This window comes from Leuciscus leuciscus, assembly GCF_965113295.1.
Source record: "Leuciscus leuciscus genome assembly, chromosome: 1".
NCBI classification, from domain to species: Eukaryota; Metazoa; Chordata; class Actinopteri; order Cypriniformes; family Leuciscidae; genus Leuciscus; species Leuciscus leuciscus.
This window is the reverse complement of record NC_138725.1, coordinates 3,011,522-3,036,530: the sequence shown is the minus strand read 5'-3', so window position 1 is coordinate 3,036,530 and position 25,009 is coordinate 3,011,522. Positions and strand designations below refer to the sequence as shown.

At 41.3% G+C, this 25,009-nt stretch overlaps 2 protein-coding genes across 2 annotated transcripts in view; one reads left to right on the top strand and one right to left on the bottom strand.

Annotated features, from left to right (window-relative positions):
• The window catches only part of LOC309480429 (uncharacterized protein), a 120,264-nt gene that overhangs the window by 49,745 nt on the left and 45,510 nt on the right, over positions 1-25,009 (top strand). The window lies entirely within an intron of this gene.
• LOC309480079 (GTPase IMAP family member 8-like) overlaps positions 1-25,009 on the bottom strand; it is a 33,132-nt gene that overhangs the window by 2,302 nt on the left and 5,821 nt on the right. Inside the window, exon 3 of the mRNA XM_082144434.1 lies at positions 7,558-8,208. Within this exon, the coding sequence (XP_082000560.1) occupies positions 7,558-8,208 (651 nt within the window). The remainder of the gene's footprint in view (positions 1-7,557; positions 8,209-25,009) is intronic.

The following is a 25,009-nucleotide window of genomic DNA, read 5'->3' as shown; positions in this document are numbered from 1 at the left end:
GTTTTGCACAATATATGTTCTCAAAACTACATACACCCTTTAAAAAAAAAACATTTAGCAGTTGTTTAGCAGGGTCTGTAATCTGTTCTGAAATGGTTTTATTATAATATACTGTATATCGTTATCGCAAGAGGCTGCAATGTATATCACAATATAGATTTTAGGCCATATCGCCCATCTCTAATTGATAGCCTATAGTAGTTGATAATAACATAGGCCTACCTAATGTTGCCTACGGACGGTAACGGTACAGTAGTAACCTTTTACAGTCTATGAGTAGAACAGCTTTCTCAAGCAGTTTGTGATGCATTTTGGAAACAGGTGATGAGCCCCTGGTCTAATGCGCCACCTGGCTTGAGAAACCCGTTCTCAAAGACTTACTTTTATAGTCATTAATTGGGTAGCACACATATTCTGAATGCCTTCGGCAGAATTCAAATGAGCCATTTTAATCTAGATTAATCTAGATTAATTTCAAAATTAATCTAGATTAATCTAGATTAAAAAAATTAATCTATGCCCACCTCTATTTATTTTATTTTATTTGTTTAGATTGGCTATTGCTCATTTCGTTTGCGAGCGCTGTTGCGAGCAGCCTGAGCCTGCCTCAGTATTTCAAAAAAAATTTACTCACTGTGGTTTAATAAATAAACATTAAACTAACTGTCTGTGTGATATGCTTGAAATGTTTTATATCTATGGATTTTACTGTAGCCAAGTAAAGTATTAGCGTTGATTTGAGAGGCTTCAAATTGATCAAACATGTTTTACTCGCTGTTGGCTCGGCTTGCTTGGTCGTCATTTATTAGATTTTTTTTAATGCTCCAAACATTTGTCTAAATTAACTTAATAAAGAAATGAAAAGAAAAGAAACATAACTAACAAAACAGACATATTTTAATGGCTGCAAATAGGGCAGGCCAGGGCTGGACTGGGACAAAAAATCGGCCCGGGCATTTTGGCCCAGACTGGCCCATTATATGATCATAAACACCACCCATCTTTGCACGCCCTTAATTATATGCATACCAACTCCTATTCATTAAAACCACTAATGCCATGTAATGAATGAGTATAGGAACGAGTGAAAATTTGACATTTATTAATTAATACAGTTGAACTATACTCCACAGTGATGAATCCTAAAACAAGCTATAAGCTGCATTGGCATAGCAATACCAGTGTTTCTCACAGGATTTTAGTTAAAACTGTGGTAGGTGGACCTTGGTTCTTCTAGGGGGGTTCGGGGGCATGCCCCCCGTGAGAAAATTTTGTGCATTTTAATGTTAAATTCATCAATCTGGTGCACTTTGAGAGTTCAAAATTAACAGCTCCAACCCATATTCAGTGTGCAAATTAAACAAAAAATTCAAACCTCTTTTAGTTACAGTGTCTATTTACATTACACCTACTACATAATAATAGTTATATTAATCCAATGACAGTAATAGCCATATTTTGTAAAACAAATGCACAAAACAATTAAGTAAACTTTCATAATTAGTTTTGTACCAATTTCTATACTTGAAAGAGATAAGCACATGATCTTTTATTTTTGACGCAAACTGCATCAAGCTTTTATTTTGGCGGAAAACATGGTTTACAAACGCATATCATTAAATTTCTAGTGAATTGCGGTAATCGTCTTTATATACTGTCTATGTAATCGTCAACTATGCAATGTGGAAATAATCTGTAACTGGGTTATGGGTTCCTACACTCGATCATGACATAGCTTAAGTGTTTTGAAAGTAGTTCTGCTTACCGCAGGCTCTACACTTTCTCATCTCTCTCCTGATCCTCCTCACTATCATCATCATCACTGGAGCGGATGAAGGGCAGAAAACATATATTTTGACACAGTTTACAGTGTCTGCTTTAAGGGCCTGGTTCTGTTTTTTCACGCTATTTCTCTGCACAATCCTTGCGTTTCTTCTCCATCTCGCAGACTATTCTGACAGAGACACACTGACACTGCTGCACGCTCGCTCACTCGTTTAAAGTTGTGATTGGGCCAGCCCAGTGTCAATCAAGAAAAGAACCAATGGGCCGCTGATCTACGTGTTTCATGGGCTGGTCTGTCAGAAAAAAAAAACCTAACACTGACTTTTTTTGACCACTGCATTACACCGGCACACAAACCCAGCGCCGCCAAATAAGCAAAACAAAACAAAACGAATGGGCCGCCGATGTACAAATTTTATGGGCCGTAAAAAAAAAAAAAAAAAAAAAAAAAAATTATGTATGAGATGTATCGGCCCAAAAAGCACGTCGGCCCACCGGGCAAATGCCCGGTATGCCCGATGGCCAGTCCAGCCCTGGGGCAGGCTGCTGCTGTAAAAAAAAAAAAAAAAAAAAAAAAAAAACGGGCTCGGGTCGGACTCGGGCTGATAATTCTGATGAGATTTGGCTAGGGCCTGAGCGTCTCGGGCCAGGGCCGGGCTCGGGCCTAGATTTGAGGCCCGTGCAGGGCTCTACCTTATATTTAATAAACAGGTTGGCTTAACCCAGGGGTGTCAAACTCATTTTCTGCCTGGGCCACATCAGTGTTACTGAATATCTGAGACCAAATTTGTTACTCGTTATATTTAGGAATACCTCTAATTCAGACTATTATTGTTTTTATTAATAATGTGCTGCTCTGAAAGCTGTGTTCCCATCACTTGTAATTAATTTAATTTGAGTAACCAGTAGACAAAACCACAAAACAAAAAGTAACGCTCCGGTTACTAACGTAACCTCGGTTCCCAGAGATAATGGGAACGAGCATTGCATCGGTTTTGGTGCATTTGGCACATATCGGTATTCTCCGAATACTGAAGCTTGATTGGTTCACATCTGTGCTTTGCACAGACAAATGGCTTTCCAGCCTGCCAAAATGAGCGGGGCCGACTGCCTATTTAAGTCGGGCAAAAAGACCATTTGAGTCAGAATTTCTAGATTGAATAGCAATAGCGTTGTTTCGCACATATGCACAGTAGCACAACTATCGTTATCTCAGGGAACGTCCTGGTTGTGAATGCAACCCACCGTTCCCTGAAGGAGGGAACGGAGGACGTAGTCGACGTCGACTGAATGTGATCACGCTAGGGAGCCTGTCATCTTTGAGCATGTTAGAACGAACCAATGCAATTGGCGTGAGTGATTCGCATCACACACTCCGCCCCTGCGGCGCGGGTATAAATACGGAAGTGGATGCACGCACTATTTGCTTTACGCTGAGGAGCCGAGAGTAACTCGGAGTCAGCGGTGGTCCAGCTATAGTGACTAAGGGACTACGTCCTCCATTCCCTCCTTCAGGGAACGGTGGGTTCCATACGCAACCAGGACATTCCCTTTCAGTCGAGAACGTCAGACGTAGTCGACGTCGACTGAATGGGATCTTATTATGGAATGTCACTGGGATGACTCCAGCCTATAACAAGGGGGAGGATCAACCGACAGTGACGGCAGAGGGGACTCTGCCAAGGGAAGACACGGGCTCGCCGCAGGGAGCCGTACCATGAGCTTTGCATTCTGATCACATATAACTGTACTGAGCGGTCGGACAGAGAAAAGCCAGGGCTGGGTCTGCCTCCTCCGGGGCAGCGCTTGTAGGCTCACCACCTCAAGTCATCTTCATTTACATTGCGCTTTTAACAATGTAGATTGTTTCAAAGCAGCTTTACAGAGATAAACATAATTTATGGTAACAGAGATTGTTTTGGCTTTATAGCGGTTCTTTAATAAAGTTATTTTCCAGCTAAAGTTAGTTTTGATTGATTCGCTTCCGTCGCAACGATCATTTGTTATTAAATTAGGGGCCGCTAAGACGACACCATTCTCTCTACACAGACTTTAAACGCGAACCTGTGATAAACACTGATGGCGTTCACATGTGCATTAAGAATTGGTTCTATAGTTATGTGCGTTTGAATATATGTGCGCAGGTTTGGAACTCCCTACAGACCAAGCGTAAATATAAATATATATCAAACACCCAGAGAAAGGTGCCATCCATGCCTTTGTCAACTCCTCGTGCACTTCAAGAAAGAATGGCACCGGAGCGGCGGGCTGAGAACCAGACCGGCCCGCTCCGAGAAACCAATCATCCAACCGAGACGGCTCGGGACACGGTGGTTCGTTCCACTCAAGCCCTACTGCCTCGGCGGCCTTTTTCAGCTGTCATCTCTGGATCCGGCTCGGGCCACGCTGGTCTCCCAGAGGGAGGCAGCGCAGCCGAGTCATCATCTCCAGAGCCCAGCCAGGGAGCTCCACCGGCTCCGGTGTGAGAGAGGAGGGAGGGATCCATGGGGCTTTGCCTGGCGGATTACCCCTCACCGTAATCCTCAGGTAACCCAGCCCAGACGGCACTCGAGGCTTCCTCTGGGAAGGTAACCATCAGAGGGGGACAAAGCCTTACCGCACCCAGAAACGCACGGATGGAATGGCATCTTGAAAAAGACGTACTCACACCATGTTGCTCCTTTAGAAAATGGGACCCGTCACCAGTGCCGGAGCACACAGGGAATGACCGCAGCAACACTTATTTCAGCGAACTGAAACCAGTGAAGCACTCACTTTTCCGCCCTCAACCAACCGACAACACAAACAAACAGAGAAATTTGTTGCTGTTAGAACAGCAGTTGAGAGCTCAAAGCTTGTGACCACAGCTGCACTGCGCTGTAGAAATCACCAACACTGGGAGAGTCTTTTCCAAAAGAACACAGACACAATCGCTCGTCGAATACAACAATACTCTTCAGAGACACCATACGAACGGCTCCGAAGCAAAAAGCAATTAGTGCGTGTATCCACTTCCGTATTTATACCTGTGCCATGGGGGCGGAGTGTGTGATGCGAATCACGCATGCCAATTGCATTGGCTCATTCTAGCATGCTCGAAGATGACAGGCTCCCTAGCGTGATCCCATTCAGTCGACGTCGACTACATCTGACGTTCTCAACTGAAAGGGAACCGAGGTTACATTATCCATTTGAATAAACATTGCGTTGATGTTTTGATGCATATGGGGAACACACTGCAAAATGGCATGCATAGTGATGAGGGCCCCAGGCAGGCAACTAGTGTCGAGGACCTAGAATGTCCAAAAGGGCAGGCTCGGGTTTGGGACCGGAGCCTGTGGGTTTGATATCTCCTAGAAAACCCCCTGAGGATAAGAAACTGATTAGGCAGACAGAATCCGTGCCTGAAGAGCAGGGAGGTCTAGATGGTAGGACCTGATAAAGGTGGACGGCGAGGACCAGCTGGCCACCGCTAAAGGAGGCTATTCCTGTGGTGGAGTGGGCACTCACACCAATAGGGCACTGCAAGTTCAAGGACTTGTAAGCTAGCGCTATCACATCCACTATCCAATAGGAGAGTCTTTGCTTCCTGACAGGCAGCCCTTTAGAGGAGCCTCTGAAGCAGATCAGCAACTTGCTTAACCGAAGCCAGAGCCAGATGGAGAGCGGTCTTTAGTGAGAGAGGCCAATGGTCGGCTGTCGTGAGCGGCTCAAGCGGAGGACCTCTGAGTGCCCTCAGGACAATGGACAGTGTTGACAAACAGTGTTGGGGCGAGGTGGGTTTAGCCTCCTGGGTCCTCTGAGCAATCTGACCACCAGGGCGTGTTTCCCAACCAACTGGCCAGCTATTGGAGTGTGGTACGCTATGATAGCTACCGTGTATACTTTGAGCGTGGACCGAGTGCGACCACAGTCCAACAGCTCCTGTTGAAGAGACAAAATGGAATGGAATGAAACCGCCGTGAAACGCTCAACAAAGCCGTGCAGAACTGAATAGGCCCAAAGTAGAGACGAGAGTTAAGGAGGGCTGTCTCGTCAGCGTCCTTGATCTCCATAGGTGGCGCTTTAAGCACCATCTTAAACATCATCAAACGGCTGATCGCCTGGGTCGTTGTCTTAGTAGCGCATAGAGTGAGGTCGATTGCGCTGTGCAGCTCCTTGAAAGCAGCAGGGTCTATTGAGCCATTGTTTATTATCTGAAAGATTGTTTATGTTATTGTATCATCTGTTTGTTAAAATTGCAATAAAAAAAAAAAACTTCTATGGGTCTCACTTGTGGACTTTCTCACTTGTGGAATGAAATGGACATTACATGTGTACTCACTAATGCTCACAACACCCTATTTTAGGTTAAAAATAGGAAAAATAATACTTCTCTCTAAAGAAATTAGGGTAACACTTTATAATAACTGCACGCTATTAATCATTAGTTAAGCATTAGTAAACAGTTAATTCATAATTTATAAAGCATTAATAGACATTAACAAGCAGTTTACAAATACAGCTATAAATGCTTTGTTCTTGATTTAATAAGCATATCTATAATGTGTTTAATATTTGTATTATCATACTTTTTATTGATCAATTTATAATTTCTAAATTAAGTTTTGCATTATTTACAAACCGGTTATTTAGGAGTTGTTGTCAGTGGTTCATAAGATCACTTAGAAAGTGTAAGTAAACGATTAATAAAGTATTTAAATGTACATTCATACATCTTAAATATTTCTATGTTCTGTATCGCTGTGTTGTGTTTGTTTCCTTTTTCTGTTTAGAAGATAACTGTAAAATCTCCTTTGTAAAAGCTTTACAAGGCATAACTAGTCCTCACTTTAGATGAGCTCACAAAAAAAGTGAACTGACCACAACTAATGCTTTATAACTACCCGAATTAACCATTCATTATTGACACACTAAGTAACTATTACTATATGTCTGAATAATAAGATGTATGAATGTACATTTAAATAGTTTATTAAACATTTACTTACACTTTCTAAGTGATCTTATGAACCACTGGCAACTCCTAAACAACTGGTTTGTAAATAATGCAATACTTCATTTAGAAATGATAAATTGATCATTAATAAACATTAGTTAACAGTTCATTCATCATATATAAAGCATTAATAGACATTAAAAGCAGTTTATAACTACAGCTATAAATGCTTAATTCTTGATATATAAGCATATCTATCGTGTTTAATAATTGTATTTTCATACGATTAATTGCGTGCAGTTATTATAAAGTGTTACTGAAATCGTATGTAAAAACGTTAAAATATTAGTCACAATTTTTTTTTCTTAATAATTTTAACACTTTATAATAAATCTTTAGACCTTTCTAATGATTTATAGAAAATGAAGCGGTATTTTCAAGTGCTCAACAAAATGGAAGGATGTTGTTTGGATTGTCATTATGATATTGGGCTATAAACACAAAACTGACTTAATGTTAAGAAGTGTTATGTTCCTGCAGTCTGCCATTTTTGGCAAATACAGAAAATGCTCATGTAAAAATATTTCTGGTTAAGGTTTGTATTTGTAATGTATGGAACATTAATGTCCTTTGTCAGTCACATGCCTGATGAAGTGATGAATTGCACTACTCGTGTGGTTGTTTTCAGAGATGTAACAGATGTTGTATTATATTAAACTTTCAGCCTCTGCAGCACCAGTGCTATGTGCAAAAAAACACAGTTCACGTACAGCCCTGTGTGGCCTAGCTCATCATGCATTATTGAAATAATTCACATCAACAGAACAACTTACAATTCAATACAGTGTCCTTGCTGCTGCTCCTCTTCATCTGTTCCATGATATATTTCCCACCGTTCTCCGTCATCATACATTCAATCTTCTGCAGTAGTTCATGTTTCTGACTTTCTTTGATGTTTGATTTACTGTTGTTGTTGAAACAGTGAAACCTTTCTCCACATTCAGTCACCAGTCGCTGGAGATCCTCATGATCTAATAGATATTCATCAATGGTCTGATCCAGATCCTCCTGTTCATCTCCATGTGTGAACAGAATAATGATGTACTTCTGAACTTCAGGACCTAATAAACCTTTAATATAATACAGGATCTCCTCCTCATTTTCAACAGGTTTCTCTAGAGGAACGGTGAGCAGAACTGCACTGAGTCCTGGTGAACATCGAGAGACCAGCTGATTCTTCATCTTCTCCAGCTTCTCTTTATTCAGATCTGGATCCAGTAGATCTGGAGAATCAATCACACACACCTGCTTCTCTTCAATCTGAGTTTCTTCCTCACACACTTCAGCTTCATGCTGCTTCTTATGTTTGTGGATTTTAAACCTCTTTTCTCCCAGTATAGTGTTTCCTGATGAGCTTTTCCCAGAACAGTTTCTGCCCATCAGAAGAACCCGGATCACTGGATCATCTGGACCACAGGACATCTCTGAAAGAGACAGATAATATGGAGTCTGACTGTAAATATAATGTCAAGTCGATTGTCAATGTATGATTTTTATGGCCCAAAATGACTGAAATTGCTGTGGATTGTTGTTGTTGTTTTGCAGTGAAGACCCACTAATAATCATAATTTATCTGTGTAATTAAAGGTGCTCTAAGTGATGTCACGTGTTTTTTAGGCCAAAACATTTTTTGTCACATACAGCAAACATCTCCTCACTATCCGCTAGCTGCCTGTCCCCTGAACACACTGTAAAAAAAACGCGGTCTCTGTAGACACCACAGGCTCCACAAACGGCAACAAAAACAAACTGGGCTCACCCGCACCACGACACACAACAAACAGTGCTCCAGCCAATCACAGACAAGAAGTATTTGAGGGTGGGGTTTGGGGGTTAGTGCGCGTGGACATGAAGCGGGTGTGGAGGAGAGAGAAGCATGAAGAGGGAAGTTTGAATTATGGCCGACACACGACCAAAGAGACAACGTACCGATGAACAAATTGCAAAGAAGAGGGACAAGGATAAGGAACGCGCGAAGTCCCGAATTTACATCGGAAAAACCCTCGAAAGGTGGCGAGAACTCCGCCGGCAGAAGGGCTTCCAATCCGACATTCAGTTGCTCTGTTTTTGCAGAACAGGTAAATCCATTTTTCTTTCTAAATTGACGTTCATTTTCGCCAAACCAACACAAGGATGTAATTAGCTAAAACTATGCAGTCAGCGTTAACTTTGGTGAATACAACATGTTTCTAGCAGCTAGCGATCAATCTCTATTGTAAATGATCAAGCAAATTCACAGTAGGGCGACAATTTGTGTGAATTATTGTTTTCACCCACTGTTTGTTATGGATTTGAATGTTCATTTATAGGCTATTGACAACTTTGACTAAATTTGTTTACGCCGCCGCCGTTGTTTATGCTCACTGGGAAACGCGAAGCTACGTTATCTTGCTATTATTGTGTCCTTGTATGGGAGCTATAGTTATAGTTATAACCTCAGGTGGCGAAACGATTTTAAGACAATGTTTCTCTTTTTCTGCATTCTGTTCTGCAATATATAAAAGCATTTATCTAACTTGGTGACATTACACATTGAATGAAGTATCAGTAAAACTTAACTTTGTTTTTAGTGACTACTTTGACTTTCCTTTATGCCGGAAGGGAGGGGAGGAGGGAGGAGACGGGATGAGGAGGAGGGAGGGTCTAGCTAGCCTCCGTTTTGTTTGACAACAATTCGAATGTCAACACTCCCAGCATCACTTAGAGCACCTTTAATGTTACTGTTAGTGAAAGTATCATTAGCTGTGTATAAATTAACTCTCCTGGGAGTGTATTGGAGTGTATTGGTCCTCGAGGGCCACTGTCCTGCAGAGTTTAGATCTAACCCTGATACACTCTCCTGCCTGTAGCTTTCTAGTAATCCTGAAGACATTGATAAGCAGCATCAGTGTGTTTGATTAAACAATGTTAAATCAATGTTAATGTGTCAGTGTTAACCGCATTGAATCAACATCACTTTTGCACCCGCAATTAATGTTGAATAAAAAAAAAAATCATAACAAAATCAATGGTAATGGCATTGAATCAATGTTAATGTTGGTTCAACATCATGCTTGCACTCTCAGAAAATGAAACACAACAACTGACTTAAAGCCACACAGCCTGAAATCAACTTCAAATAAAAAAAGACTATTAGGGCATTTTCAAGGTCCGAACCAAAGTTCATGTTTTGATAATTGTATACATTCGGTTAGTTTTGGTTTGGTTTCACATTGCAATAATGCGAGTGCACTAAAGAACTTTACATGACGTACTTGCGTCCTGTCGTCATCATCTATGTTGGCTGCATCTTGACATTGATTGGTTTGTAAATGGACGTGCGTCTGATGTCAGCAAGTTGTCAGTTCGGCGGGTAACTTTGACAAGAATGAATAAACAGATGTTTATCGTTGCCACTATACTGTTATTATTACGGCATTACTCCCTGCAGCACCAACTATACTCCAGGCTAGTTCAAATTCGGCAAATGAACGTCCTCGTTGTGCGAACATTTTATCGTCGCCAGCAGGACGCAGGACAAATGTGTGTGTGTGGAAGAAAGCTGGAAGAAAGCTGTGGGCAGGACTGACAGATCTGCACATAAATATTCTTCTTCAGTTGTTTAGGCTATGCGGGAACCACCGGATCTTCCTGTAAATGGTCTGAAAGTCCGACCCAAACAGAAAATGCTTTCACACTAGAAACAAACCAAACCTTTGTTCAGTTTGATCCGGACCGAGACTACCTCTTTTTGTCTGACCAAATTTCATCTGTTTGGTGCGGACCGTGGTCTGGGGGAGGGTTCACACCTGTAATTTTGATTCGGACCAAACTGAAAAGTCTGAAAGTCCGGACCAAACAAGGTAGGTGTGAAAGGGCCCCTAATCTCTCAAGATCTCAGCAGAAGTTCTTGTTGAGAATTGACAGAGGTTTAGATGTTGATGGTTTATTGAAAATGTTTGGTCACCATTACGGTGATCGGTGTTTCCATTAGTTGGTCAGTTTGACTCTTGGCTTTTTATGTGACTTTGTGTTCTTTGTAACAATGTTTACCAAACACACAATTTGTTGCAAAGAAAGCCAGAAACAAAGATAACCAGGTGATATAGTTTCCAACAACATAAAGTCGAATAATTCACTAATCTTATCCCTGACCAAAAGTGGTTCTTTCTTATTAATAGGTTATATTCACTGACATTTCTTTACCACAGATCAGACATTCAGAATTTTGATTGTAAAATACATTATTGTGACATGCTTCATACCGCAATGCATGCTGGGAGCCACCATAGTATAAAACCAACATTCATGAAGCATGTCACCATTGTTGAGATTCATATGCTGATTATTGATGTCTGTGTGTGTCAAAAATCTATAAACAAATCCTACAATGAACTTAAAAATCTAAATTCAGAATGTCTGATCTGATGCAAGAATGTATTTTCAGTGAATATATTAACAAATAACCACTTTTGTTCAGGGGTAAAATTAGTGAATTATGGCACTGAAAACACTATCACTTTATCATCTTCTGGCTTTCTTTGCATAATGGTGACCAATCATTTTCAATAAATCATCAACATCTAAACCTCTGTTAATTGTCAAAAAGAACTTCTGCTGAGATCTTGAGAGATTTATAGTCTTCTTATATTTCCAGTGGCTATTATAGTTGTTGTGTTTCATTTTCTGAGAGTGCAAGAATGATGTTGAACCAACATCACATTGCAACATTGATTCAATGCCATTACCATTGATTTTTGGATGAAATTAAAAGAAATGTCAACATTAATTGCAGAAGTGATGTTGATTCAATGCAGTTTCCTTTTACACATTAACATTGATTAAATCAGGGGTGCCCAATCCTGCTCCTGCCGATCGACTGTCCTGCACAGTTCATCTCCAACCCTAATCGAACAAAGTCAATCGGCAAGAGCAGGATTGGGCACCCCTGGATTAAATGAACACTGAAGCAGTGTCAAAGTTAATGAGATAATTAAGTGATTAATTGTGTGATTATTGACCATTATCGTACTGTAGATACCTGATTTTCACAAGCAGAATCAATGAAGGAGAAAAAGCACAATGTCAAGTCACCCTTGTGGTGATCAACGTTTTCTTTAGGCTCTTGACCCTTGACTTTTAATATTAGATTTAGTTTGGTGTAGTTTATGTTTTCACATAATAGTCATGTGACCTGAATCACTGAACTCATTTGCAGCCTAATTTCTGAGTTAGGTTTACTTTATTGTTTTCAGCAGCACTGTAATTCTACAGCATACAATCCAGCATTTTCAATATAATTCTAAGGATTTCTTTTTTTTTTTTTTTGAGTATTTTATTTTTCAGTTTTCAATTCCAGAATATACATGAAAACACAAACACACAACTCCAAACCTCTTCCCCAACCCACCCACGAACTGGAAAGAGAGGAGGAGAAAAAGTAAATAGATAAATAAAATTAATAAATAACGAAAATAATACTAACACTAATAATGATAAAATGAATTAATCAGAAAAATAATAATAATAATAAAAATAAAAAAATCAGAGGCAGGGAAGACAACAGTAAGCACTGACAACAAAGAGCTTGTAAAGACTACAACCCGTCCATCATAGGAGCTGACAACGTGTCCATATATGCTAAATAGGGCTGCCACATCTCTGTAAAAGTATTATAGTCATTCCTGAGTATATATGTAATTTTTTTCAAGTGGAAGACAGCTATTCATTTCTGAAACCCATCGTCCTATGGAAAGTTGAGAGTCCGACTTCCATGTGATAGCGATGCACTTCCTTGCAACGCACAGGGCCAGTGAGAGGAACCTCTTTTGAGCTTTTCTTAATCGTGTATCAATATTTGTAGTATCTCCTAATAAGCAGATTTGAGGATCTAATGGGAGATGTAGTCCTAGGAGTTTGGTCATGATGTCAGAGAAGTCGTGCCAGAATGTGTTAAGTTTTGTGCATGACCAAGTGCAATGTAGGAATGAACCCTCTTCTAAACTACATCTAAAACACAGGTTAGGTATCTCAGATTTGTATTTATGTAATTTCTGTGGCGTAAGATAGGTTTGATGAAGAAAATAATAATAAGTCAGCCTGTGTCTGGAATTAAGAGTGGCAGTTAAACTTTTTTGACACAATTCAGCCCAGAGCTCTGTACCCATTGTCACACCCAAGTCAGACTCCCATTTCTCCCTTGATTTATGTAAACCTGGTTTTAAAGCATCATCCATCAAAAGGGAGTACACTTTTGAGATAAGACGAGGTGTGTTACCCTCATGAAGCAGTTTTTCCAGATCGCTGAGCGTGGGTAAAGTCATTTCAGGTCCCAAGACAGATTTAAGAAATGATCTTAACTGTAAATAACAAAAGAAGTTTCTGCTGGACAGATCATACTTCCTCCTTAGGTCCTCAAAAGACATTAGGCATCCATCCTTATAACAGTCCTCCAAATGATGAATCCCTTTTTGGTGCCACGTTTCCAGGATCTTATTATCCACTGACATAGGTACGAGTTCATTCTGTTTCAATGGTGTTCTGGGTGAAAATATATTTTTTAGTCCAATATTTTTCCGGACTTCATGCCATGTTTTGATGATATGAGTCAAGACAGGGTTGTCAGTTCTTCTAGAGATGGTTGAAGGTGTCCATTTATAGATAAAGTCTGCAGGAACATTTTCTTTAAGAGCATACATTCCAATTGAAACCCAAGGTGGGACATTTTCCTTTTCAAATAAAAAAGAGAGAAGTCGCATTTGGGCAGCCAGATAATGCTTTTCAAGGTTAGGCAGTCGAAGACCTCCGAGTTTGTAGTCCCATGTAAGTTTTTCCATTGAAATCCTTGGAGTCTTACCATTCCATATGAATTGTCTAATATGTTTGTTCAGATTTTTTTTGTAAAACTGGATGGCACTGGAATCGGTAAGGACTGAAAGAGGTACTGCAGCCTTGGTAATATATTCATTTTAATGCAATTTATTCGGCCGATCAAAGTAATCGGTAAATTTATCCATTTCTGTAAATCCTCTATTATTCTACTAACTAGTGGTAAGTAATTGAGTTTATACACATTTTTAAGATTGTTATCCACCATAATTCCAAGGTATCTTATCCCGCTTGGAGACAATTTAAATGGACCTCTTTGCTGATGTTCAGTGTAGTCAAATTCGAGAGTGGGAGAATTTCACATTTGTCATAATTTACCTTATGTCCAGAGACAGATCCAAATGCAAACGTTTTTAATTTAGCAAGGGAGTCAGATGGCTTTGTTAAATACAGAATTATATCATCTGCCATAAGATTGATTTTATGTATCGTCTGGTCCACTTTCACACCTTTTATCTCTGAATCTTGTCTGATTGTCTCGGCCAGAGGTTCAATAGCTATAACGAAAAGCCCGGGGGATAATGGACACCCTTGTCTGCTCGATCTGCTAAGGGGGAAGGCAGTGGACATTTGTCCATTGGTAATTATTTTGGCCTGTGGTTTTTTATACAGCGTTCTGACCCAATTAATAAAATAGGAGCCAAATCCAAATTTAGATAGAACCTTAAATAGATATGGCCACTCAAGCCTAGGTTCAGTACTGGAGGTTGCCATATGAATAACGTTAAATAACCTACACATATTATTGGCAGAGGATCTCTTCTGGATAAAGCCGACCTGGTCTCGGTTTATCAATTTTGGTAAGAATTCACTCAACCTGTATGCTATAGCTTTAGAAATCAATTTATAATCCGCATTTAGGAGTGAGATTGGTCGGAAAGAGGAGCATTTTAAGGGGTCTTTGTTTTTTTTATGGATCACTGTAATTATAGCCATTGAAAATTAATCGGGGAGGCTTTGTGTTTTAGATGCTAGATGAATTACATCCATAAGGAGAGGTATAAGCAAATCCTTAAACTCTTTATAAAATTCGGGGGGGAACCCATCCTCCCCTGGTGATTTATTAGATTGCAGTGTAGCTAGAGCGTTTTCGATCTCTTTGGAGGTAAATGGTGAATCTAAATACCTCTGTTCGTCCTGACTCAGTTTAGGCAGATCAATATTATTTAAGAATGTATCTATCGTGGACGGATCTTCTGGTGATTCCGACTCATATAAATTAACTCACATTTATTTCTTTTGGGTTCTGTGTAATACAGCCACGTTCATCTTCAATTTGGTTAATTGTTTTTGAACTCTCCTCTTTCTTTAATTGCCAGGATAAGACTTTATGAGCCTTCTCCCCCAGCTCATAGTACCTTTGTTTCGTTCTCAAAATATCTTTCTCAGCCCTATAAGTGCATAATGTGTTATACTTGAGTTTTCTTTTTACCAATAAACTATATATCTTCTTATCTCTATGTTGCTGAAAGTCTTTTTCCAGCCTAAGAATTTCTTTTTCTAATTCTTCCACTTCTGCTACATATGATTTTTTAAGTCCTTTTGTATACGAGATTATTTGTCCTCTTAAATAAGCTTTTAACGTATCCCATAGTATGAAACTATTAGGGGAGGAAGGACAGTTTGTTTCACAGAATAGTTTGATTTGATCCCTGACAAATTTACAGAAGTCACTTTTTTTCAGGAGGGTTGGATTCAAACGCCACCTGTACATGCTGGCCATTTTCTCAGGCATTACTATAGATAGAGTGAGTGGAGAATGATCAGAAAGTATCCTTGGCAAATAATCAGACTCTAATGCTCTGTAAGCCACATGTGCTGACAGTAAGAAAAGATCAATTCTGGTATGTGAATTATGACGATTTGAATAAAAAGAATAGTCTATGGTCTGGGGGTGTATTTGCCTCTTAAATCTTTCATAAATGATAGAGTAGTTGAGGCTGTTTTAGACTTTGCAGTGGAGGTTGCTGATTTGTCCAAAATCGGGTCTAAACAGAAATGAAAATCTCCCCCCATAAGAATATGTTCACGACCCCCCGATACTTTAAGAAAAATGTCTTGAATAAAGGAAGTATCATCATAATTAGGGGCGTAAAGGTTTAGTAAGGTCCATTGTTCAGAATAAATTAGACAGTTTATTAAGACATAGCGGCCTAGTGGGTCACTTATTGTTTCCTGAACAGTGATGGGAATGTTTTTGTTTATCAAAATAGCAACTCCTCTGGCTTTAGAGCTGAAAGATGAAGAGAAGACTTGACCAATCCATCCTCTGTTTAATTTATTATGTTCCTGCGCAGTCAGATGAGTCTCTTGGACAAAGGCTATATCTGTTTGAATCTTTTTTAAATATGTTAACACCCTCTTCCTTTTAACGGGTCCGTTAAGACCATTAGCCGCGTTTCCACTGTCGGGCCAGTGCGAGCCAGGGCTTTAAATGGGCCATGCCGGGCTAATAGCCTCGGGCTAATAGCACCGGGCCTGCGTTTCCACTGTCGGGCCAGAAGCTCCACAGCGCTTCACTAAAACACGCCCGTAACACGCCTCTCTGGAACAACGTCACACTAACCCATTCACCAACAAATGGAAGTTTTATCAGAAAACTAATCAGAAATCACTGGAAACAGCGTTGCAAACAAACATGATAAAAGCGGCCGTTTGCTGGCATTTTTGTTGTTTACTTGAATATTTAAAACCCAAGCATCGATGTTTTACCACAGGTTTACAATAAAAAGTGATACATTGATCATAATGAATTAATTTATGTCAAAATTGCACATTAGTCACTCAGAAATAAATTACCGTTAGGTCTATTTCACAAAAGAAAGAGGACACACTTACTTCTTCAGTCGCGTCTGTTACTGTTTATCTGGTAGTTACAGGACATATTTACATCACATTTAGAAAGAATGATCATTTCTACAAATATATGCCACCAAAAATACGACCTGAGGAGCTTTAGCACTCTCTCGACTCCCATACAGATATTTTCAGTCAGAGAAACAGAGGAAGCTCCCGAAAAAAAAGTTGCTTTATTTTATGATAGTCCGGTATAAAGAGACGAGACGTAGACTACTGACAGATAAAATAAAAACATGACTGTGATTGCCTTTATGATTGGTCTGATTTCTTCAAGCGTTCACTATGTTTTTTTACTATGCGTATCTTCAAGCGTTTACTATGTTTACCATGGTAATGGTTAGCGCGCATAGTCTTTTGCATCACAAACACAAGGCATTCAAACATGAACGCGAGTTAAATTATTTTAAAAGTCTTTAATGCTGACAGAATCATCCGGCGCTGCCGTAAACTCCGCCTCTGTTCGTAACCACTCCTCTAGCCCGAGCTGGCCCGCTCTGGCCCAAGGTATTCGACGGGCCAGAAATCCTGGCCGTTGGCCCCGAGTAAGCCCCGATCAAGCCCCCGGAAGTGACAGTGGAAACGGACTGGCCCTGGCACGCACTAGCACGGCCCGGCCCTGGCCCGACAATGGAAACGCGGCTATTGACATTAAAACTGACAAATTTCACCACCTTATTCATGTAAAAAGTTTAAAGAATTGACAGTAACCTGCCTAGTAGCCTCTCAACAATAAGCATAAAGAAAATGCCTCTCCGGAAACCAAAAAAAAAAAAGGCACCGTTCCCCCAGGCACCGACCCCCTGAACACTCGGCACCATCCAAAAACACCAATCGGGACCTCCGTTGAATGCTCCCTAAAACTATCATACCCAACTAATACCTTATTGTTCCCGGAGCTCTCTTGTATTTAAGTTTATAATCACTCGGTATATAAACAAGCTCAAGTGTAAACATTAGCCCCGTTTACATGCACACTTTTTTGCTATTCTGATTAAGATCGTTCTGATTGACGGATTCCGGTTGACTGTTTACATGGGATGTTATCTAAACCGATCTGGGCCCGTATTCATAAAGATTCTAAGAATCCTCTAAGAAAACTCTTAATTTAGCTTAAAAACTTTTACGTAGGAGTCTTAGCTTAAAAGCGATTCGGGACCGATCTGAGAGCAACTCTGAGTAAGGAAAAGACAAAAACTTTCATCTTAGTAAGGAGGCGGGGTTGACCCCGTTGCTATGTATGACACAATCTTTTGAAGACTGTGATTGGTTGGTTGTCCAAGAAGGAAAAAAAAAAAAGTGATTTTAAGTATAGGGTCTATTCTAAGCCTTCACTTTGAAATTACATGCGTATTTTTTTTTCCTATTTGACCGTTCTCACACACACACACACACTCACACACACACACACACACACACACACACACACACACACACACACACACACACACACACACACACACACACACACACACACACACACACACATTATATATGTGTATATAAATCCTTTTTTTTTATTTACCATGCTGTTCATTTCCTATAAGGTATTTGATTGGCTTAGAATGATAAAAATTGTTCCACTCTTTCCAATTACACTGATTGCTGGCATGTCTATTTAAGTGTTGGTTTGAATGTTGGTTTTAATGTATCAAACATGGAATTTTCCCAGTTGCCAAATATCGTAATGTAGTGATTACTTTCATTTCTGGCACTATGGCATTTCTGCGCTGTGTTGGAGATGTTAGCGTGTCTCTAATAAGATCTGTCACAAACATGATCCCTGCACGATCTAATCTATAGCGTCTTATTAACTCACTGTTATTCATTGTCTGCAACACATTTCTTCTCCCTCTTCGTCTTTCTGCCATGTTCTCCTCTGCTAAAGAAACTCTTAAGCCTCTTAAAAGTCCTCGTCCGTGCTCCTAACAATTTTGACCTTAAGACCTCTTTTAAGGGTTAAGATGCTTTCTGAATTACTTTTTTCTTTACTAGGATTTTTTCTTTAATTTTAAGAGTAAACACCCACATTTCTAAGAATTTTCTTAGAATTTTGTCACTAGGAGCTACTCTTTGCATTAAGATTCTTTATGAATACAGGCCCTTGGTGTTTACATGTGCTGACGCTTTCAATCGAAATCATTTTGTGACATGCGCACACAGCTTGTCTGCCGGATCTGGAAGCTCATTATTTCCCACGTTTTCAATCCTGTCAAGATGGTGAATCACTTAATCGTTACGTTAGTTGTAGGCATTAGCAGCGTTTCCACTGTCGGGCCAGTGCGAGCCATAAACGGGCCGTGCCAGGCTAACCGTGTCCAAAATCTGCTGCGTTTCCACTGTCGGGTCAGAAGCTCCACAGCGCTTCACTAAAACACACCTGTAACACGCCTCTCTGGAACAACGTCACACAAACCCATCATTTCACCAACAAAATGGAAGTTTTATCAGAAAACTGATCAGAAAGAAATCACTGGAAACAGCGTGATCGCAAAACAAGAGCGACCGTTTGCTGGCATTTTTAATTGAATATTTAAAACCCAAGAATAGATGTTTTACCACAGGTTTACAATAAAAAGCGATACATTGATCATAATTGTAACGTAAACGACTCGGGGTAAATGTGAATTAGCTCAAGACTATAGGGAATATTAATATTTATAACGCATGGTCATAATTCATAAGTCGCATGTACATTTATTTTATCAATTATCGAGATTACCTTGTTCTGTACTGTCTGATCATTACAGTTAAGAAGGGGTATCCCTTTTAAACTCCACGAAAGTTTTATCTTCTGGCCGCGAATATCAAACTTTCTGAGTTTATGAATTAAAACTACTCAAGGTAGTCAATATCGAGCTTGTAGCTTAGATCTTGAAGTTTCATTGACTTTTATAAGGTGGGTTTTCAAACACAGAGACAATTAAAAGTATAAATGGGTTTATTAATAAAATGGCACACACTAGAGATTATATAAACTACAAACATAAACGTACGTAAAAATGCAAACACCAATAAACATTTAACCGAACAAAAACATGAAATGAAAGAAAGAAAGAAAGATATAGAGGGAAGATAGAGGGTAACTTAAATCACAGACCTAAGACCTAGACACCTGGAACAGCTTTTATAGGAATCAATATACTTGCGAGTTGTGGTACTCTTTCAGTGTGATGCTGAAAAGGGGACGCGCGCGTGCGCGTGTCCGGCTGGTTTGCGTCTAGCTTTGTCTTCTGGGTCGTTTCGCAAAACGATGTAAAGGCTCACTTGAATTTAACGTTACCGAGAAAGTTCAGATTCGTCTCCCGGGATGGGAGAGGCTGGAAATCTTAGTTGCAGAGACGCAGCTACGACTCGAACATGTGCTCGCTCGATGGAGAAGGCCAGGGCCTCCTCCAGATGTTCCTTTGGAGAAGCGCTGCGCCGAGGAAGAGGGTCCAGAGAAGTTGGATGAGTTGAGAGTGGGAAGAGAGCGAAGAGAAGAGAAGGTTTTGGACTTTTATCAGTGTCCCAGGTGCCGTCCCCTCCTTCGTGTAGGACGAATCAGCTGTCGAGATTTTTCGAGCGGGAAGATTCCTTTGTCCGGTTAGACACGCCCACTCGAATGAGTCATGATTGACTTTAACTGGAGAGGATTTTCTCCAGACATATGAACTTATAAAACAATGCGCATCACTGAATTCTGTTATTGGAATTCAACTCCGTTAGCTGGAGAGGATTACAAAGATATCAAAAATAGAATCTAGGCGTTGTAGCCATGCAACGATACATTATTATGCATTTGTATAGGCAATAGCAGTTCTATTAAGGTCACAAATAGGACATATGCTTTCCTATGGGTTACACACACCTCTTAACACACAAATATATATATTTAGTACCTTTAGGAGTGACTTTATGGGTAAAAGTCCTTTTCTGAAAGGGGGTTTCTGTTTCACAGTCCAGAGTGTGTTTGTATGTGTGTGTGTGTTGGAATGTTGCGACCCTGTTATCTCATGCATAGGGCTGGATAGCTCTGTGGTCAAATTTTATGACCTGCCAATGAGCTCGGGTTACGGGATGCGATTCTACTGGGAGAACATTCTTCAAAAATACATTTCAGATCCAAACACTCGAAGATCATAACTGTATGATCACAACACATTAATCACACATACATACAGGAAATTCAGATACCAGTCTGAGTTACACACATTTTAAGTTAAACACAAAAAGGATGTTGGTGTGTGTGTGTGTGTGTGTGTGTGTGTGTGTACGTGTGTGTGTGTTCTGGAATGTCACGAGTCTGTGAGGTTGTAAAAGTCACAGGGAGTCCAGAGCTGAAATGGGGGTTTTAGAGGGGATTCTAAGAAAACAGGGTTTCCTTATGTGACTCAAATGTCCCTCGGGGGAGCCACAAAGATGCAATTTTGACCGTTCAAGCAGACTTGGAGATCAGGATTTACTAATTTGAACAGCATGTGACCGCATGTCATAGTCATTGTCGTTACATATTCCCCCTTTTTGTTAGATAAAGACCTCGGAAGGACTTTATCGAACAACAAATTAGCGCAATGGTCGATGGCAAGCGGCTGATGACTGAGGACTCAGGTCAAATGAGGTTTAGGCGAGCCCCGGATCGGGACCCCCTTTTTGCGGTTCCATAGGAAACCACCAGACACGGCTTTGTGAGCTTTGCTGTGGCTGCTCACATTTGGTAGGGTCTGGTACAGGGTGAAAGCCAAGACGGGAGTCAGGGCGTGGTCGGTTACCGTGGAGGTGCACCGCACAGTGTCATCTGGGGTCCAGGTACGGACACAGGTGAGGTATTCAGGCTGGGCGGTTGCCCATGCTTGGAGGGCTGTGATGGGAGCAATGTCTGTACTCAGCGTTGTGAGTTGCTCTGTTAGCTGTGAAAGTTCAGTCTGAATGTTGGCCACAGGCTGTCTTACTGTGACTATGTTTGCTGTTTGAGGTAGTGTGCTCTTTCGACGTTGCTGGGATTGAGTCGAACGTACACTTTATGAGTGAGAATCCTGCCTTGGTAGTCAGGACCGGGGCTGCTCTCTCCATGCGATGCCGGATGCCGGACCTGGTGAGGTGATGTCCGATCGTGGCTGCTTTCTCGCGAACCACCACAGCATCCTGTTAGAGGAAAGAGGGAGAGAGAGAGAAAGGGAGGAAAAATTTCAGCGATGGAGGTCCTTAGTTGGTTTAGGACAGTCTTTTTGGTTCGCTGAGGTTGGTATGCCACATGCTTTGATGTCCCATGCATGGCTTTTTGGCACATGTGGCGTCATTGTTACGCCTGCCCCCCCCCCTTGTGCTTTGTGGCTTTACGAGCTGTGGCGCTGTGATGGCAACAGGTGCACAATGCGTATTGAAGTCTTGTGAACGCAACATGTGCGTGGTGGCAGACAGCTGTCTGAGGCACTGGTTGTCAGTGAGCTCGGATGGCCTGCGAGGGTGGTGGAGGGGTAAGTGGTGGCATAGGAAAAGTCTGTTCATCAGAGGCCCGCATGACTTTCTTTGTACACAGCGGAGGTAGCGTTTTAGCGGCTCTGAGGCGTGCAGTGTAGTTGGTAAAGTTCGTTTGTGCTGTGTAATCACTGCAATGGTTAGGGTGGGTGGGTGGGTTGTCTGTATGTGGCGCAGACATTGGTCTGGTTACTCAACTGCAGGTCAGTCAGGACCTTGAAGCAGTAGGTGTCAGTGTTCGTTTTCTGTGTCTGTGTCAGACGTGGCTGCACTGTCTTCATCTGTGATGTAAGAAGACTCTGCCTCACCAGTGTTCTGGAGAGAGTGGTTACAGGTTCGACGGTCTGGGCTTGGAGTTCTGGACGGCGGGTGATGCTGGTTCCAGAATCTTTCCGAGCGGTCGGTCCGACGCTTTGGACGGGCACCGTCACAGTCGTGCCGCCACCTGCTGGCCTGGAACGGTGTTGATTCTCTGTGGTAAGGTCTGTGTGCCGACGAAGATCGTCCAGGGCATTTTGAAGTCTTTCAACTTCCTGTTGTAGCGTTGTGTCCGTCTCGTCCTCTTCCTCGGTCAGGAAGATTAGCTGGTCTAGCCGACTCTGTGTGTGGGCTCGGTCCTTCCGGGCTTCTGTGGCCTGGAGCTGTAGTGCGGCTGTCTTTTGCTGCAGGTCGGCGTTGCTCCTTTCGCTGTCCCGGGCCCTGGCGACGAGTTTGAGTGCGAGGTCTCCGAAGATTTTGGACAGCTGCTCGTGGCTGTATGTCTGGGCTGGATCATGGGGCTCGAACTGGCTCAGGTCTGTGTCCCGTTGCTCTTGGCTCGAGCGATGTGGGTCCTGGGGCAGCACGGTCTTTGTTATGTCCCTCAGCCATGCCTCAAGGTCGTCCCAGCGGACTGCAGGACAGGGTGAGCTCGACATCTCGGCTTACTGTTGGCGAGAGAAGCACAGCACACACAAAAAGAGACAAAATGCAAGTTTGTTTTAGGGTCAAATGAGCTATACTCATACGGGCTATGCCGTTTATGAGAATTTCGGGGCTAACTGATGCCGACAGTTAGCTGAGCCAATTTCGTGGGTATGGATGAAACCCACAATAGAAATTTGGACAGGCGGTAGCCTGGGGGTCGTTTTAGCGACGCCCGCTTTGATCGTCACTCTATTATTCAGCTTTTCCTGGGGTCTCTCTTAGGTTCTGTGTCTAAGTGAAATGAAAGAAACAAATCACAACAGAGTGGAGAAAGAGACAAGGTTGAAGGTAGGGAAGATCAGAGGGAAACACAACACAAGGAAGTGAATTGGTCTGCAATGAAATGTCACAAACAATAACACGGGGAGCGTTATTTAAGGAAAATAAATCAAATAAGATAAAATAAAATAAAATAAAGAGGCCTAAGCCTTATTAACACTGCGAGAGTTCCTGATCGGGCCAGGAGATGCGTGGGTTATCGGGACAGGACCTCGAAAGAAAGTGTGTCTTAGAGAGAGAAAGGTGAGTCCAAGCACTTAAAATACACCCGAAGGAATAGCTAGTATTCTGTGGTTCCTAATAAGTGGATGGGTTCTATCAAATTTTAGTTCACCTGGGGTGAATAGAGGTCATCCAGGTGGAAACCAGCGGGCGCGGTCAGACCCTCCGACGATCCCAACACCAGAAGGAGTGCAGTGTCAGTAACGTCGGACAGATGATCCCCGCCCACCGGAAACCAACCAGTGATGACGTCTCATTCACCACAGTGCACTGACTGAGTCCTGCCAATAGATACACAATGAGGGATTACAATGTTAGACTTAAAGTAAATTAAGGCTTTCTGGTTTCATCAAATTGAGTAAATAGGTATGCAGGAGTCAGAGGCAAAGGCTTTACTAAAATAATGATACAACAAAGGAAATTACGATAATTGGTTGTAATTATCAGAATAACCTACCCCCCCCCCCCTTGGAGAGACTGGAGAAAGAGGGAAGAGAAAAATAATTATCAATGAAATAAAATTTGAATAAACAACACAGGTTTGAGACGCAGGCAGAGGAAAAGGCCCCGGCAGTGGGTTTGTGCCACAAGGGTGAGGGCCGTGTTTCCTCTCAGTGGTCCACCTGGTTGAATAGACACAATTTGAAAAATGCAAACTTGTTTAAATTAAAATTCAAATAAGCATGCAATGAGAGGTCCAAAATAATAATAATAAGGAAGGAAAGAAAATTAGAATGATAACAGTGATGTATCAATACTAAAAATAATCAAAACTGAAATTCAGAATGACTTCCTATAATCCTTACAATAACACTGAGGTTATTAGTATGGATCATAAAAATAATCAAACGAAAAGGGGAGCAAGGAGACACTTCAATTGCAGACTGGGGGTTAAACAGATATTGATAAGTCGACCCAAGATCGCCACACGGTGGCGTGCTTCTTCCTAGGTGGACCTATCAATGAACTGAGTGAATCAAATCTAAGTTTTTAATTCGAAAAGTTTTCCTTTTTTTTTTCGAACTTAACTTAAAGTGTGACCGTCGAAAACAGAAAAAGGAATTGTCTAACTCCAAATAATATCAGCATAAGCTAAGCTTGAATGCAGTTAAGTATTTGAGAGAGAAAAATGAATGCAGAGAGAAAAAGAAATTGAAAGCAGGTATTATCTTAGAACGCCACGAGATGGCGTAGTTGCGCTCGCGCAGGCTGACGTCAGTGGGAGGCGACGCTCACGCAGGATGACGTCGGTTGGGGGCGCGTAATTTGAGAACTGCCCCAGACTTAGAGGCTGCCCTCTAGTGTCGGTCAGTGGCGTAATTCAGCAGATTTTTTTTTTGGAATCACGTGGTGTTTTGCGCTTCTGTTGCATGCGGAAGACTGACGCGAGTTTCACAACATGTGACTAACAGGAATTACACATTATGCATTACACATTGAGACGGTTTTAGAATAAGAACAGGGATTATCGTCTTTTCTTAATTCATAAAACTGGTCTCCAATTTACACATTATATATTATACACATGAGACGGTTTAAAGAAGGAGAACAGGGATTATCATCCGTTTTCTTAATTCA